The sequence below is a fragment of the Blennius ocellaris genome (assembly GCF_963422515.1).
Source record: "Blennius ocellaris genome assembly, chromosome: 4".
In the NCBI taxonomy this organism is placed as follows: Eukaryota; Metazoa; Chordata; class Actinopteri; order Blenniiformes; family Blenniidae; genus Blennius; species Blennius ocellaris.
In genome coordinates, this window is record NC_137653.1 from 20,455,819 (window position 1) to 20,474,586 (window position 18,768).

General features: G+C 43.4%; 1 protein-coding gene across 1 annotated transcript; it reads right to left on the bottom strand.

Annotated features, from left to right (window-relative positions):
* Positions 1-11,898: 11,898 nt before the first annotated feature.
* Positions 11,899-17,546, bottom strand: LOC308129585 (inositol hexakisphosphate kinase 2-like). Its single transcript, XM_080495560.1, has 5 exons — positions 16,832-17,546; positions 15,076-15,310; positions 14,226-14,410; positions 13,654-13,829; positions 11,899-13,354 (listed from the first exon to the last, which is right to left on the bottom strand). The coding sequence occupies exons 1-5, from the start codon at positions 17,115-17,117 to the stop codon at positions 12,698-12,700; spliced, it is 1,539 nt and encodes a 512-aa protein (XP_080351686.1). The 5' UTR covers positions 17,118-17,546; the 3' UTR covers positions 11,899-12,697.
* Between the last annotated feature and the right edge of the window lie 1,222 nt (positions 17,547-18,768).

Sequence of the window (18,768 nt, forward strand, 5' to 3'; positions counted from 1 at the left end):
TGCATGTAATAAATCTGAAACATTTGTTATTTTGATGGTTTTAATTAAATTATGAGAAAAAGAAAATGTTGTAACGTATTAAAATGTTACCATGATGCAACTGGAGCAAGCTACTTCATTTTCAGAAACTCTCTTGAACTATATACCTGCAATAGGCAACTATAAATAAGTACATTTGTTTTAATTAGATCACATTTGAAATCATATTCCATTCTCTGTTTAATCAGTTGTTCATTCCAGTCAGTTGCATTGGTTTACATTTGCTAATCTTGTTAATAGTCATTTTACGGGTAAGAAAGGTCAACAAAAAGGTTTTAAAAATCCCTCTGTCTTATTTAATCATGGAGACAATAAAGATGCTGTGGTGATTTATTTGAATAAACCTAATATCACATCTTACTTTTGTACTTAGATGCATGACAAATTATGCATTATTATTCTCACCCAAGAAAACGTTCTGACGATTGAGAACTAATTTAGAACTGCAACCGTCTCATTTTTATGTCAAACAATAAAAACCGTGAGAAAGATACTGAAGAAGTCTGAACGTTAGACGTCAGTGTTGCTTCAGTCCTGATCATGGTGTGTGTGTGTCTGTGTCTGTGTGTGTGTGTGTGTGTGTGTGTGTGTGTGTGTGTGTGTGTGTGTGTGTGTGTGTGTGTGTGTGTGTGTGTGTGTGTGTGTGTGTGTGTGTGTGTGTGTGTGAGAAATGCTCCCCTTTTGCTGGCCTTACGTGTGGGTGACATAACCTGTTGAGGATTAGTTTAAGGATTAAGGTTTCAGTCAGGTTCAGGTTTAGGTCAAGTTTAGGTCAAGTTAAGGTTATACAGTTATTTACAAAGGTTGGGATCACATTTACATTTACCAGGTAGAAAAGCTTTACTCTTTGTGATGTAATGACACCGAGAGTCCACTATGTGGCTCACTACACCATATAAAGACCAACGTATGAGACCAGAAAACGATTAACGTTTTCTTAAGTTTAGTTTGTGATCTGAGTTTATAGATCAGGTGAGGGTCATCATCATCATCATCATCATCATCATCATCATCATCATCATCATCATCATCATCATCATCATCCATCAATGCTTTCACATTTTCATATTTTGTGTGTGTGTGTGTGACAGAAAGGGAGAGAGAGAGCGAGAGAGAACAACAAAATCAAATACTTAAATTACAGTATGCTCACACATCCGTGCAGCTGAGTCAAAGTGTGTGTGTGTGTACTGAGAAAGTTTCATGAGTTTGTTGTGCAGTGTGAAATCTCTCCGTGATTGCAGTATTGATGAGCCCTGTGCCGGTGGCACACTTAGTCACTGACCCAGAATAATGACACCACAGCACAAAGACAACTGGAGCTTTCATCCCCCTGTACATCTGATCAACCTCCGCTCTCTCGACCTGTCATTGTTTTTCACTTAATTTGTGTTATACACACACACACACACACACACACACACACACACACACACACACACACACACACACACACACACACACACACACACACACACACACACACACACACACACACACACACACACACACACAGTGGGAACCAGCTCATGTGCCTTGAGATGAAAGGATATTTGTTCACGTGGTTACATAATGGCCACAGAGCTATGAGCTAACACAGAGGTGAGGACAAGTGAAGACCACACAGCCCCCCTCAGTCTCTGGCTTTTACAGCACTCTGAATAGTCTGTGATAATCTTCATTCACTGTCAACATTTTCCTCTCAGTTTTTTGTTTTTTTTATGTAGCTTTGTTGTGCGAAACATGCCTCATAACTGTGTGTGCTAATTTCCCTTAGAATAAAGCAGAAAAACTCTTTTCACAAAAGAGTGAATTAGAGAATAAATTATCAATCAGTTGAGCTTAAATGATTTGAGGGAATATGAAGCCTGACGCCCCTAAGAGCCACATTACAATGTCCTGGGAGTATGCAGAGGTCTTATATGAGAGATAGAAGACCAGTCCAAAGCAACTGATACTCAAATTTAAGGAAGTTTTTTTTTTAAATAAAGTTTTTCCTACTATGCATGTGCACCTGTGCAGGTCAGTGCGTCTGTCTGCATCCTTCTGTTACACAACCTGTTGAACCTCGAGCCACAAGCAGGAAGCACACGTCACTCGAGTTACTTGATACATTTGCATATGGACTGAAAATAAGAGAACATGTTGTACCTCAAGCTCAAGGGGGTCACACACGATTTTTGCATATACAAATCCTGAAAAATATGGATAGTAATACAAATTTCTTGTTTTTTGCCGACACCAACGTGTTACATGGTAAAATGTACAATCTTTTATCATTTGTTAAAAGACAAATGCCCTTATAAGACTGACCGAATGTAAAAGTCACTGCATAGTGATTGTGACTGTGGGTCATTTAGTATGTTGGTTTTCATAATGTATTCTCTTGCTACAAGGGAAAAAACATACATCTGACTCTCATTGGTGACCCTTGAATTGCCTGTGTGTGAATGTGTGTTTGCCCTGTGGTGGACTGGTGACGTGTCAGCTGGGATCAGCTTGAGAGTCCATGACATAAATTGGATAAAAGCAGAAAACAAAAATGGAGGAATGAAGGATTTTATTTACAAAAAAACAAAACATGAGTGTTTGAAGGACTCTCATGGAATCGACACTCCCAATACGAGCCTGTTGATTGATAATAAATACAGTATATAAAATGAACATGCCTGGCTTATCGTCAGTTAAAATAGACTGTGGTATGTCTGTTGTTTATATCAACATCATGAACAAGGATGCTAAAATACCGTTTTAAAAACTAGAAAACGTGCAACCAGTTGTTTGCGATGTTATCACAGTTGATCTGTGCAACTCCAGTATAGTCGGTACCTGCTTGATACAGATAAGGCCTGTAATGACCTGCCTGTAATGACCCATACCCCGGAGTGGAGAACATACAAACTCCACACGGGGAGGCCTGACCCGACTCCTAATCGTTACACGACTACGACACCGGCTGTTTTACATGCGTCATGGAAATGAAGCTGATTTTCATTTCATTAACAAATAGGTCAGACGGGTTAGGCCAGCACTCCCCTCAGTGTGCACAACACTTTATTTTACATTTGCAGACACTGTTAGCATATTTACAAATATCTCATCTAAAATTAATGAAGAAACAAACAAAAAAATAAAGAAAGAAATAACTAAAGAATAAAGAAACTACTGTCAGAGTGAGCAGGGTTTATTTAATCGGCAATAAAAAAACAAATATGTGGCCATGATGGCACTCCCTTCACACTGTTGTGAGACAGTCATTTAAACTATTCAAAAGTATGTCAGCTGCACACCTTCTCTAATCACCGGCCCTTTTTTTTCTGATTTTTTTTTTCCATGAGTAAAATAAAATACACTCCATACTGATACAAGCAGATACATATGGCTGCACACACTGGTGTGTGTGGAGAGACATGCGGCGTGCCCGAGGTGTGGGAAGTCGATATGTTTGCAGGAGCTCACTGGGTGATGATGCTGCTGGCCACTGGGCTAATTTGCGTCTGTTCCAGATGAGTCACATTTTTCCTTATTTTTAGAGCCCAGTGAATGCAAACACTGAAAAGTCCTCGTGGGTGTCAGGTGTGGAAGCATGTGTTCCTGCAGCGGATAGCAGATATATGCATGAAGTTAAGGTTAGGATAATGTAGAAGAAGCCAGTGACACTTGATTCTATTCTAAGACTTTTTTTATTTATTTATTTATTTTATTTCACTGTTGGACATGTGTGCACTGATTTCATGTAGTATCTCCACACACAGAGGTATGTGTATGCTTTTTAATGGTTTTAATGGTGAAACTCCCAGATAATCCTCTATCAGCCACATGAGAGTTACATCAGTGCTGAGCTGTTCCGCAGCTGGGAATGCACACTTGTAACAACACACACACTATTTATGTATATGATGGGGTCACATAAACCGCTGGGGATAAAGTTATGGGTACATGAATGTGACGGCAGAGAGCGAGCAAGAGAGAGAGAGAGAGAGAGAGAGAGAGCGAGAGAGAGAGAGAGAGAGAGAGAGAGAGAGAGATGGACTACAAGCCTTGGCTGTAGTATTTCAATTTCATTTTGTAACACCATGTCTGGCACTTGCCTTATCACTGAAACCACGTCGGGCGATGGACGACTATTTGGCAGCCACTTAGACACAACCCAGTGTTTCACAATTGTTTCATACATTCACAGCATTTATCTACGTTTCCCTCTTAAGCCCAAACTGCTGTAATCCGTGAGTAATCCAATCACGGTTTGGCAGCAACAACACCAAGCCACAATAACACACAAAGACTAATCTGAGGGGGCAGAAAGTCTTCTTTTATGTGACCTTCATGGATGAGCTTGAATAAAGAGTGTGCTTTGTGTTGCTCTGAGCCTGGGATGGTTCATTAAAGTAATTAAGAGGTCAGTGTAAATGAGTTTGACTGGGCACGCCATGGGTACAAGAGGACCCCGAGGCCAGCTCGGGTCCGACGCCTGCCGGACGGCGTCACCGCCGCCATTATGTAACACTCTAATTACATCTTGGCTGGATGTTGCTCTTCCTCTCATGCGTTCAGCCTTCATCTCTCGAGTCTCCCTGCACGAGGATGACATCAGATGTTCTCAGCAGCAATCATTTTGGCCACATTTAGTATTTAAAACCTGGTAGACGTGGGTCCTATTAACAATATTTAACAGCTGACTCCTACGTGAGAGCAGGATGAAGTGCTCCAGCTGGGATTTGTTGAATGATTTCGGATTAAAAAAAAAAGGTTGTGACATGATTTTATCTTCTGCTGATAAATACTGGTTTCTGTTATATAATGTTGCTGTGACAATTACATTGATCTGGAAGCAATTTTGTTTTGGTTTCTTTTTACATTTCTCTATATTTCTAAATCATGCATTAGTTCATCCCATATGAAAGTTAAAAAAATACTTGAAAAGTTGACATACTGATGTAATCCTGTCATTTTCAGAGTGAGGGTGAGAACAAGTGCACAGCAGCAGGAATATCTGCTAGAGCATTGTTTCATTTTCAAGAAATCCTGATTAAAAGAAACAGACTCCTTGTAAATTGACTTCTTATAAATGTAATGCAGATTCAAATAAGTACGTTTTTGTGTTTGGTAAAGAACCTCGATCAAGTGTAGACCGCTGCACCTGCCAATAACAACTTTATTTATGAAAAATCATCATTGCAACAAATACAACTCAATATATTCCAACATAGAACAATTTAAAAACAGTAAAAAAAAGGAAACATTTGATAAGGACTGGAGCTTGTTAATTAAAAAAAAAATGCATTGAAAGCATTTTGAGCAGATTGGTTTTATTTGATTTGATTAGACAGGAGTGTAGGAAGCTGCAGTACCGTGAATGGGTGATAGTGATAGTGCTATATTATGTTTGGTACATTATTTATTTCTTATTATATTTTATTCCTTATTATAACTGGAAAGCCTGTTTTATTCCCTTCTTTTGGACAGTGTCACATTTGTCAATAATCAGCCGCAGAGTGATTATTCAGTTTCCTAAATCATTCAAACAGCCTTGTTTGCTGTTAAGTCTTGTTTCAAGCTTCTGGCGAATCCAGGTACTGGTTATATAACTGACGGAAAGACGACAACAACAATGCCAAGAGTCGGTGGCAAAGAAAAGCTGCTTTGAATTACCGGTACCTGATAGGATTTGGCAATATGCAAATCATTCCTTAACATTTTAGATGTGCAAAAGAGAACTCATCAGGCTTTATTGTTAGAACTACTCAGCCAAGCATAAATGTCCTGACTTTTAGTGCATACGTAGTTTACTGCTTATTGAATTGAGGAAAGTTATTCAACAACCGGATCCGAATGTTGTTGAAAGAGAGAGGTCAGGTGAGTGTTAGTTGTGGAGTTAAAAGAAATGAAGCTGTTCTCTGCATACATGTGGTTTCACTCCAAAATGTAAAAAAAACAGCTCATATGAGTACTCTAACTTTCTAAACGAAGATGTTCAACAGAGCAATCAGTATTCTAACCCTCTAGTTGTGGGGAACACTGTCACATCTTTAGCTTGTGTCTTTGCAATTTGTCACAAGGTGGCCTGATTAGACGGAACTCCGCTGTAGTCTAATTAGGGCACGACACTTAAAATAGGCCTCCTGAATGAAACGAGGATTTGCAACGTCCTTATTTCACATCTAAGATGCGGACGAGTCTTGATGAATGTTTGTGTCACTCTCACGATAACCCACTAAGACTAGTGACTAAACACTTTCAGACGGTGACATGAATAAGTTCCCTGTGCCAACCACATCCACCCACATTTTTCATCAGGTTTGTGGGGAAAACAACCGGTACGTCAACTTGCTCAACCCTTAGCAATCATGTGACCGACCACATGAAAAGAGCCACAGAGGAGGGTTGTGTTCAACAAGGTTTGTGTTCAAATAAAAGTCTGTCCACGTTTTTATTTCCACTGGAGCCACAACACATTATTAATAAGTGGAGTAGTACATTTCCCACCCTGCAGAATGTTTATGTCCCCAGTATTTTCACATACTGACTCACAGTAATAAAAAAAAAAAATCTGATTACGTGCACACTTCGTTACTCACCTGAACGAAAGAGTGAAGTCGGTGCTGATGCCATTACTGCATCAAATACAGGCAATAGGTTTCATCACACCATATCATTTCTTTGTTCTCAGAGCTGAAATATATGTACATTGTCTTGGCAAATCTGGTGAAAATGGCTTTGAAATACAACTCAAGGCATTTTGGGGAATATTGCATTCATTCAAATGTGACAAACCGTGTCTCTGTGACTTTGACCTTTGGCAACAAAACCTGATCAGATCGTTTCTAAGTGAATGGAAATTGTTTCAGACTTAAATGAGTCTGCTGAGGTATCATGGAGAAATCACAATAAGGATTTAGATTGAGATTTTATTTTCCAAGTCGGGAGTTTGCTCCACATCAAACCACAGACACATACAGAAGGTTTGACATTCAGAGATGGGACTGACATTCATTCACACGCAGCTGTTTCTCAAATCCATTTATGTGGAACAGTAAGTCGTACGCTATGTTCGTCTTGCCGTCGCACAATCCTTTAAGTGCTGCCGCATAATCTCTTCTAAACTGACCTGAAAAACATCTTCACAGCGTATCTGTGTCAGTTGGACACACACAAAGACAAACACACGCCTCACTAATGTCAGAGCTCTGATCAATTCTCATGGGGATTGTTGAGCAGGTTAGGAGGTTAATCCACACGCAGGTTTACTTTTTTAAATTTCTATAATCGTTATTAGTGAGACAGAGCAAAGAGGCAACATCTACATTAGGTTGGTCTTTCTTGCTTTCATCTCCACCGCTTTACAATACTGACCTTGTTGTGTAACTGTCTGTATAGGAGCTATTTTTCCAACTGGGTTCAACACCTGTCACAACAAGCATGTCCACGTTCTGGATTCACAGAAACAACTGGCTTCGTTTTGTGATCACCTTCTGCCTTCATGCTGGTGTTTTGATATCGATGTGCATAGATTACAATTTGGGAATTCCAATAGTGGAAAGAAAATGGGGGAGTATGTGTGATGTTTTGGTTTTTTTTTGCCAAGATGAGTCCAGATTAACAACTCACCCATCTGCTTCACCACTTTATCCAACCCAGGGTCCTGTGGCCCCGCAGCCGATCCCTGCTGGGTGAAGGGGACACACTGTACAGGTCTCCTGTCCATCACAGGGCAGAGACACACTCTCACATTCGCAACTAAGGACAAGTCGGGTCCCAAGTTAGCCTGGATATATGTTTTTGAACTGTGGGAGGAAATAGGAGAACCTGGAGAAAACCCATGCATGCACAGGGAGAACTTTCTCAAGCTGGGGCATTCTCTCTCCATGACCCGTGAGCACTGGCCACTACACCGCCGTCTGTGACACACATGACATAATGTCAAACACCATTTTATACTAGACTTTATTGGTTTATTCAGCAGGATCCAAAACAATAAGTTATTTAAAAACTCTCTCATTGGTAGATTATTGTATTTTTTTCAATAACTCTCAACTCGTTGTCATTGAAATACTTTTGAACTGAAGGTGGCATTGAAGGATATCCTAAGACCGAAGTCACAAACAGTCACCTGGGTTTGGCTCGAGCCCCCCCCCCATGTGTTTTGTCTTGAGAGTAGACAAAATACACATTTCATTTATTATTAATATCCTTATACTATCCTTTTTTTTCTTTTCGTCATACCTTATTTCAAATATATAGCCATCTTGTCCACTTATCTCAGTGTTTAGAATGATCCATGTACTCTGTCGCTACCATCGTTTTGAAGAAACCCGAAACAAACGTAGACAGGTCATACACAATGTTGGAGTCATAGTGGTGTAATGAAATGTCCTGTAGGGAAAATTAAACCGCACCAAGGCACCCTGCCTGTGAACACACTGGTTTCAGCTCCCATCCTCTTGACCGGCCCGGGGCAGTGTTATGCCCCCAGCTCATGCACTGAACTGTTCATGAGACAATGGGGCAATTCTCAGATGGCAGTGCAAGGACACGACCAAACATGTGATGGTACGTAGGCGTCATCGGACAGTTACCCCATAGACCACATTGAGTAATTGTGTTCAATTCTTCAACGCTGAAAAAAAAAAGAAGAAGAGGGATCTGTGTATTTTAGGCCGCGTGTTATGGAGTGAGAGTATTTGCGCGCCAGCACATGAAAGAGAGTGTGGGGGAGTTTATGAGCGCTTCATAGGAGGAATTAGGCTTTCGTTATGTAGAACCAATCAGAATTTCACACACATATTCACAGATAGAGGACAAGTAAAAATAGATCCAGATAAACAAAAACACGAAGAAATAAACACATAAAACTCTGTTTGTGAGCGACATGTTGAATAAGAGTCAACGACTAAAAAAAGAGTGGTACACCACAAGTTGATAGTAGATTATGTGTGACATTATGCACGTACATCAATTTATCCTATTTTTTCAAAAGGGCATTTAACAAATGACTCATAGATTTTGGAGCCGGTTTGATAACTGAAGCTACAAAGCGTAGTAATGTTTTGATGAACATGGGTGAGACTCCGATGACCTAAAAGAACGACGGCACCATTTAATTCCCGAGCGAAGGCTGCTGTTGCCATAGCGATTTTAACCAATGTTATGCAAGTGCTCCACTTTACACTGGCACTCTTTTTCAAAGCATTGGGCTACAAGGACTCACATGCACACGTGCGTGATCCGGCACCATTAAATAACTGTAGTAGAGCATAGGAATCTACACGGTATATATTCAGTGTAAAATACACATAAAGGCACAATTCTGTGACAGAATGGGATCATTCTGATGGTTGCAGGCAGCCCACTGACCTCAAGGCTGTTATGCAACATTGGTTACCCCCCACCACCTCCATCCCCCTGCTCTTCCTAGTACAGTGGAGAGGGATGAGCTTGTATTCTCCATCCTCTCATCTATCAGCCTGTCGATCCCCACTGCAGTCACACAGAGATCTCAACATGCATGCTTCAGACCTGACCGCAGCTCTGCTCCCCAAAGGTCCATTAAAACATGGCAAATAGTACTGGGCCCTGAGAGTCTCTCGTAAATACTAATACTGTAGGTGCTCATAAACCTCTCCTGCTAGTCCCTCTCTGACCTAGACGCTTAAAGACTAAAGTGTATGTCTGGCCAGTCAATGACGGTTTGACCTTACGTTGTACTGTCCTGAAATGCTATAGGATTACCAGCTGAGAAGGGCGCACAGCATATATAAAGCATGCATATATCAACCAATAGGACCTTTGAGAACAATGCCGGGTCGTTTATACCACGATTTCACTCTGTTTTTCAAACAATCTGGATATTAAAAACATCAAAATGAAATATCTGATTCAAGTTTTATCAGATTTGGTCACATAAGCGTGAATCACTCAATTGAACACAGGATATAAGAAACAGGAATTTGTTATGTATCAGACCTCAGACATCACGGGACAATATGTTCAAATCCAAAAGCCAGCGAGCATGTGACAGATGGCCAGACGCAGGAGGTCTCTATTTCCAGTACGGCCTGAGAAAAGCACACCGTCTCCATAGTGTTCTGTTTTTATTTAAATGTATGTTTTTAAAAAGAACATCGAACAGAGTAAAATAGAATTGTTTGTGTCCAGACTAAAATAAAACATCAGTATGTAGTGAATATTGATAATTAATTGGAATGAAAGGAATTGGGTGTTGATTTTTCAGAGATAAAGCACCTTTGAAAATATGATAGATGTTGTCAAAGGGACTAAATTTGAAATTTCAAGAAAGCGACCTGAACTGTTCCCGAAACAAGAATACACGTTATCACCGAGGGCAACTTTGACCTTTAAAGGCCAAATAGAACAAGTGAAATCCGAGTGATTATAACTATTGTCTGCCAACCACAACAAAGCCTGATCCATTGATTTTTTTTAGTTTCACTGTAGCAAAACAAGATTTTTCTGTACTGAGCCCCCATGCTGACTCTCCTCTCCTTTCCCCTGAAGAACCAATCACCAGTACCACTCAGTAACATTTCAGGGGTACCAGACAGTGACAAGATGAAGATCAGGATTAAGGCATTATCACACTTCAAAATATAGCCATGTTTTAATCGGCCTTCAGATTTTAGACTGACGTTACAATAAGAATTACAAATGTCTCAATTATTTCAGCACGCAGAGCATATAAACTAAAATGTATTAAGCTTTAAACGTTTTCATTTGTGATAGATATGGCCTGAAGTTGAAGTTTTTCAAAACATCTGACTGGAAGTATTCTGATTTCTATTTTGAGATAATGTATTTTTGATTTCAGTTATGGCTGATGATTAAAAAAAAAGTCTTAAAATATTTCGGTTTGTGTGATAAATCAGTCTAAATTGATGTATTATGTATGTATGGGGAAAAATTCACTTTTACACTGCATTTGTTCTTGAGATGCATCTGTATATGCACAAACAGACCTACTAAACACAGTTCCTATGACTCAGGCATTAGAATACAAATTAAAAACCCTACATAAATTTGTCCTTGTTTTATATCGAGACCCGGCGCGTACCATTCGAGTCACTACACTGCACACGAATATTTAACGAAAGAAATATAGTGAAAACGGTTTTCTGTACAATTCGTCTCATTGATATTTGTGTGCCAGATGGATTTCTCTCTCATCATGTCAGAGAGGGGACGGTGGAGCGCTAATGACTCGTGCGCTCTGTTGACACAAGCCAGTGTCTGTTTAACAGCTTTTCCTTGCGTGCACCGCTGGTTCTCCTCACATCACTCCGAGCCCGTGACTCAGAGAGCGCTGGCCTCCTTCTGCGACTGCCCCAGACCGGCTGGCGATGACCACGACTGGCTGAGACTCGCCCTGCACGCCAGAGTCATCCTGCTCCTGCCAGAATTACTGCGCCGTCTCTTTCTCTCTGTGCAGAAAAAAAACTCTTCCAAGGCTGGAGAGAAACAAGACTATAGATACATTCGGGGGAATATTGTACAAGTTGTGTTCTTGGCTGCACGCCACGACTTTATAGGATGCGTCTACGGCCGCTTTGGGATCGACATACGTGACAGTTATTTTTCATGGTAGCAGGTGGTGGGAGAACATCACCGACGCCCGGCCGTATTAAGTTTCAGTCCTCTAATACTTTCCGGGGTGTCTGCGGAGATATTAATTGATCTTTCATCACGGGCTTGCACGGACCAGCCTCCAGAAAGAGCTCACTGCTTCATAACATAACATGGGAGAGCACGCCATGAATATTTCAAGAAAATGTCACTGTTATATGATGATCCAGATATTTTTTTTTTTTTACCTGGCAATCAAGAACATGACAGGGGACACCGATGTTACCACAAACCAGAAAGTTTTAATTCCTCCTTCAACAAACTGTGGACAACACAGAGTACAAGATAGAGGTATCCAAACGTGTCAAATAACAATATTAATTAATATCATTATTGTAACATTAATAACATGGAATGTCCTACTCGTCATTCGAACTTTTAGTTTATTTTATGAAACGTCAAATAAATAAATATCTCTATATCCTCCGTTTCTGACGCCTAAATGAGCCTCTTTGAGAGTGAAGATGAACAGGTTGGAGAAGGACGGCAGAGTGAACAGACAATAGAGAACAATGGAGGGCGTGAGCACCACCTCTCCGCCAATCTACTCTGTCTTCATACGACTCGCTCTCTCTCTGACAGTCCCGCCTCGATCCAAACACTCGCTCAGCAAGACGTCTTCAAGTGCATGTTTGTGTGTGCAAAAAAGACGACACCTTCTTTGGAAATCGGACACAAGGAAAAACATCTCTCGGGCTTTCACTTGCTCCCCCCACCCTCAACGACTTAGTGGGTTAAAACACATTTGGTTGGCAGCGGCTAAGTCGCTGCGTCGCTAGCGCATCGGGTCTGTGTTACTCGCAGGTCTGCTCAACTTCGCAAAGATGTACGTACACAACAGCAACTTCAAAAAGCACCAGTGGCAGAAAGAAGGGGGGGTCCGAAGGAAAGACCAGCTAAAACTAGGTCCAGTTTATGAGATGGGATAAAAGGTCTCTCTGTCTCTCTCTCGTTATGTGTCCTGCTCCTCCAAATCTCAGAGAGTATTGCCTCTTGGAAACCCCCCGTGCCTCGGCAGGGTTCAGTCTGTGCTGTAGTTCTCGAGTTCGGAAATGATGGTGATCAGGTTCTGGAGGCCAAAGATGTAGCCGCTGTCCTGGCCCTCGTGGATCACGCTGTCCTCCCTGTAATGTCTGCAAGTGGTGTGAGCAAAGTCGATCATTCTCACATCCACCATGGAGCTTCCGGGGAAGGAGCCTGACAGACGGGCCTGGCTGATCCCTGAACCGCCGCTGACACTGCTGCTGCTGGAACAGCTGCTGCTGCTGCTGTCTTCGCTGGCGGTGGACGGGCTGTGGGGGAAACCAAGTGCGCCTGCAACTTCCGCATCCTCCTCCTCCTCCTCTTCTTCAGGCTCAGCTTCCACCTCCACCTCCTCGTCCTCCTCATCCTCGTCTTCCGAGAGCCCGTCCTCGGTGCGTCGCCGCGTGTGTTTCCTGTGTGGCGCGCCGTCGTAGATGATGAGCAGCGAGCTGGAGTAGAAGCGGTACGATTCGCAGGCTTCCAGGGCGGCCTGCATGTCTCTGAGCCTGCTCAGCACCGGGGACAGGAGTTCGCGCCGAAGACGTCGCCCGCTGTGGAAGAACTGGAACAGAGCCTCCTTGAAGCCGGGCATGGTGAGTTTGCGGCCGAGGTACTTGTTCATAAACATGAGCTGGTCTGTGTCGGACTGGTACACCTGCGGGGGCGGAGACACACGGAGAGGTGGAAGCTGAATATCGGGTGTAGAACATCCCATTGTGAACAGTCAGTGTTTATAATTCAAGGGGACCTGTAGTCCTTTTATACATCGTATGTAAACAGTCGTTTCTGGCATGAATGTGGTCTCTGTGTGAGTTTTGTTTTCATTTCATAAAGGTATGGTGGTTTGTTGGAACTTCTGACTTCTGACCCAAAGGTGGCCACAGTGGTATACATTTCCTGATTTAATGTACGAGCACAGCGCCAGTGTAAAGCTACTCCAATATGGCAGCTTACCTGCATGCCACAGAGGCGGACTCCTATCGAGGCCGACGTGCTCTGCTGACACTTGCGGATCTGCATGGCCTTCTTCTCCTCCGACGCGTCATCTCCATGTTGCCGTGTGCCCATCTTCAGGTCCAGCACACACGGCACGGTGTGCCGCCAGGTCAGGTTTTCTAACAGGATGAATTCTGGGAAAACGGAGTCAAGGAGTCGAACGCCATACATAAATGGTATCTTAAACGCGCTTGGCCAGACGGTACAGGAAAGCATCAATCACATTAGCTCACTCTCATCTCATTGTCACGACGGTATGAAAGATTGAACCACAGTAATATCAAGTAACTGATGGGAGTGCTTTTGAAAGACAACGCTACGGGATTGACAGTGAGACACTGTGTTGGGTTACAGGCCTCAGGCGAGCCCGCTGATATAAATGCCTTTCATATGCAGATCTGCAGGTGTTGAGTTGTACCGCGGGCTCAGCTTGCCGGTGCTCTTGCACAATAGCGCCAATGTGTTTTCGAACCATTTCTAAAAACACAACATTCGAGGCACAGTGCAGCTTTCAGCCAAAGGAAGGATACTGTATTGGTTGCGGTGCTTCGCGTTCTCCTTCATCCTCTGCAGGTGCTGCTGATGGCACTTGAGGCTCCAGGGGTTGTGCTGGAGTTGCGGCTCGGCGTTACTGTGGCCGTGCTCCAGCCGGTAGTAGAGCACCTCAGCCTGCTGCAGCCACTCCAGCTCCATGTCCTCCTGCAGTTTCTGAACACTGAGTGGCACACACAATGGACGAAGGTCATTAGATTCACAATCAAGGCTGAAAAGAAAAGAATGTGACGCAAATACCATGTGTGTAGGTTTAAAGACGAAAGAAAGGTCCATGCAAAGGGGCCTGAAACGCAGCGGTATTACTCACTGCTGATGCATTACATATCAATCTCTACTGTATTCTACCAGGATCATCCTTCTAGCAGTTTCCCCACGTAAGAGGCGACGGCTGACTGAGTCAGTTGTGTTTGTATATAGGCACAAACATGCATCTACTGCAGTTATGTAAGCCTGAGTCTATGACCCCCCCCCCCCCCCCCCAGCTGCTGAGGCCAAAGGATCAGACCAGTGCTGAATTTAGAGCCAGTTCTGTCTTAGTGTGGTACGTACGTGTCAACAATTGCATCATTAGTCAATTAATTCATGTCTCCAGACTGCGGCGTTACCATTCATGGCAAAGCAAAGTTTGGTTTATATATGTCCTGCTTGTGTAATGATCTGAAGATGCATCATCTTCAGTTTCATTTAAACGAGGTGCGATATCACCGTGACGCTCTTTGCCCCCCCCCCCCCCCCCCCCCACGCCGTTGATACATCCACCACATGTTCTTGATGTGGGCAACAAGACCTTGAGCAAATCGAGTAGGGCCATTTTCTCTGTCTCACCTTTTTTCCTTCTCTTTCCTGGAGTGGCGACTTCGGCCGTCCTTGCTGTAAATGTCGCCGTCCACATGCAGCGAAGACGCCACCATTTTCCCCCACTTGAGCATCTTGGCCTTGGGCTCGCAGTCTGCCGAGTGGTCCTTGTTCTCGAGATCTGCTGCTGGGTCACTGTGGAGTGGGTAAGCGATAAGGCAAAGGTTCCCTTCTTCGTCCTCCTCGAAGCTTACCGAGACCACACCTGAGAGAGGAGCAGAGAGGAGGGCAGAGCATCTTTTAAACAAAGGTTTCCCAGCAAAGGAAAGAAAGAAAAAACAAAACCACCAACACATTAAGTCTGAAAAGGATTTTCTTCAGGTTTGGGAATGCCATGCTTCAAAAATGAAGTCCAAACACAAACGACATAAGGCTCCAAAGAGTTGAGTCAAAATGTTTTTTTATTCATTCCCATCTCAAACAGAAACACCAAAGACAGTCGGAAAAACAATGGACAACCCACAATGCAACACTGCATACATGCAGATATAAATCAAATACTGAATGATGTTATTAAGCTTCAGCAGATTTAGGATGACAGCAGACGTCCACAAGATTCCCGATTTCACTTTTGATCACACAGAACATCTACGGAGTCCCACAATTCCCCTATTTTGTTTGGATTATAAAAACAGCCGCACACACACTCTCTGCTCCTCTCATGCTGCTCCACGAAGGAGAGGAGCTGAGACAAGGTGACAGAGAGGAGGAGAGTGCGTGAAGATCGGCAACACAGCTGACATGAAAATAAAATGACACTCCACGAAACATTCATGTCAGACCAAAGGAGAGGTTTGATTTCAGGATTCGTCATTTGAAAGTCATGTTTATTAATTCTTTTCCCCCCCATAGTATTCAGTTCAGTGGGTTGGTGTGCATGTCAAGCATGTGTGTGGCTTTTAGGATGAGCAGAGGAAAGTAAGTTCGGCGTATCAGCTTACACGTCTCAGCAGGGGACACAAAGGAGACAGCATATGGTCGGCGATGCAGTGTCTTAGATAACATATGAGGTGGATGTGCTGCAGGTGGATGGGACAGTCACTGATGGACACGTGATCAGAGGCGGCTTCTCTGCACCCTGAAGATTTCATATCATTTTGTAGGGAACATAAAAGGGCCGCCTCACAAAGAGGTGACATATTAAGCCAGTCCAGCAGTCTCTGTTTGCCAGCATCGTTCTCTGGCTTCATTTTTTTTTTTTTTTTGCAGATCTTAGTAATGGTGTGACCATGACTCCCACAAGCATACTTTACAGTCAAATCTCATTGGATCAGTTATAACCTGCAGCAAATGTTCAATGCCGGGCCCTTCAGGTAACTATGTGTTGTGGCTTCCTGGATATGAGCCACCCATCCAGGGTAACCATCACCTGCTCAAATACCTTACCTGGGTTCAACACCGCCTTCTACAAGCAGGACGCTACAAATGAGTGGCACGGGTTCAGCTACAGCACCCCCCTGTGGCACAATTTAGCAAACTGCTGCCAGGCATCTAAAAACAACACTTGAGCAGGCTTAAGACACCTCTCGGTCTCGAAAAAAAAAAAAAAAAAGAGAGAGAATAATCTCAAAAACGCACACTTTGACACTCAGCCTGCAAGGAAACACGTGCACGCTCCCCCCCAGACATCTATTCCACTTCTAAACATGCACATGAATAAAGAGACATGCAAAATGGCCACAACATGCACGAAAGACAGAGGTGGGAACAGGGTTGCTGTCATTACCTCTGTACTGGGGGGTGAACTTCCTCATCGCGGCAGGCAAACTCTTGTAGAACTGGTGCTCGCGGGGAATGAGGGGCTTGCAGATGGTCTGCTCCCCGAAGCGCAGGACGCAGGAATGCCCCCCCACTTGGTGCACGAAGGGCTCCAGCATCACCCCCTTCTCAACGCAGCAGTGCTGGTTCTGCAGCTGCTTCTGCAGGAGATTGTTCTGCTGCTGCTGCTGCTGCTTCTGCTTCTGCTCTGCATCCATTGCCTCCTGGGCCTGAGCCTCCACAGCCGGACTCATCCTCCTTTGGTCCTGGCCACACTACCGAGGGCATTAAGCCTCCTCAGTCACGCACATACACACACACACACACAATGTGGTGGCACTCACACACACACCGTCTCTCTCACACACACACACACACACACACACACACACACACACTGCAGATCCACAGAGGACTCGTCCTGATGCATTAAGAGTGCAGAGCGGTTATTCCCACGGAGGCTGAAGTGATGGTGACGATCTGCTTTGTCTGCTGCGCGAAAACAAAGAATAGCAGGGAGGGAATAAAGAAGATCGCTCGGGTTTAAATGGCTATTTGGTTCCTTATAGCTCCTTCTCTTGCAGTTTTTTTTTGTAGCCGATTGGAAACAGGAAGCCTTTTAATGTCCTTTCTTTATCTTTTTTTTCCTGGGATGTGCAGCAGCGACAGACTCCACTGGCGCTTCCCCTCCGCAGACTGAGCTCCTCCAGCTGAGAGCCGGATCTCCACTGGCGAGGCTCTCGCCGTCCTGACAGAAGCCCCGCCCAGCCGCAGCCTCTCCACCAATCAGCGGCAGCCAGGGCAGGTTGTTGGGTGGTAACCCTTGGAGGCAAAGAAGCAGGCAAACAAAGACAGCGGTGGGAGGGTGGATTGGGGGGGGGGGGACTGGAATAAAAACAAGGAGGGAGGGGGTAGATAAGAACTCAGCTGTTTTTCTGTCTGTGTGACAGCAGCAGGGTTTTCAACAACATGCAATGTCTTCATATGTCTTTCAAACAATGGCAGCGCTGAACAGGCAAACATAAGCAAAGTTACTGACTGACTCCACAAACAAACTTGTCCTGAAAGAGCCAGCAAGCTTTGACAGCCTGTGATTACTGATGGGGGGGGGCAACTTTAGTTTTCCATCAGCGGACATAAACTTCAACTCTTTTAGATTTTTAAGATCTGAATAAATAAGTAAACACAATAGTTTTTAAAGCTATGTGTTTCTGAGGACACTGACATCTTTTGTAGATGTGAAAGTATTTTTACATGTTAAGAGGAAGAAATTTCATCAAACTGATGTAAATACTAACAGCAAAGGGGTTTCTGGTGGAAGTCTGCTCGCGATTGTGGCCTCTTAATTGTGCAGTTTACTGGTTTTTGTTTCGTTTCGTTTCGTTTCGTTCTCGGGGTCTATTGGTTCTCTGAATTCACCATACGTATTGTTTTTATGTTTGTTGATGGATGGATGGATGGATGGACTATTCCAAATTATATGGGGGGAACTCAGAAATAATGAAGCTGATTGATTGTTGGTTAACAATATGTAATAGCTGGACTTTGTTGACATAATGCGACTGCTTTTAGGCAACATATTATAACTTATCCTTAAAAATTGCAACCTTTGACAATGGCCACCCAACAACCATCCAGACAATTCTTTATTCCAGGTGACCAGAGTAATGCTCAAGATGAGATGGGCTGACTATGAGTGACGTGTGGCGCAGTCGTGAGCTCGTCCTCTGACCAGAGTGGAAACTATAATCCCTGTCTCCTGGCCCTTCTTGACACAGATTGCCACAGGGACAAAACAACATGCGATTAGACCAATCACTCGCTACCGTCTCCATTCAGACAAATCTTTCTATCAAGTGCTAAAATGTCGCCACCAAGAGCATTAATACAAAAGCATGTAATGAC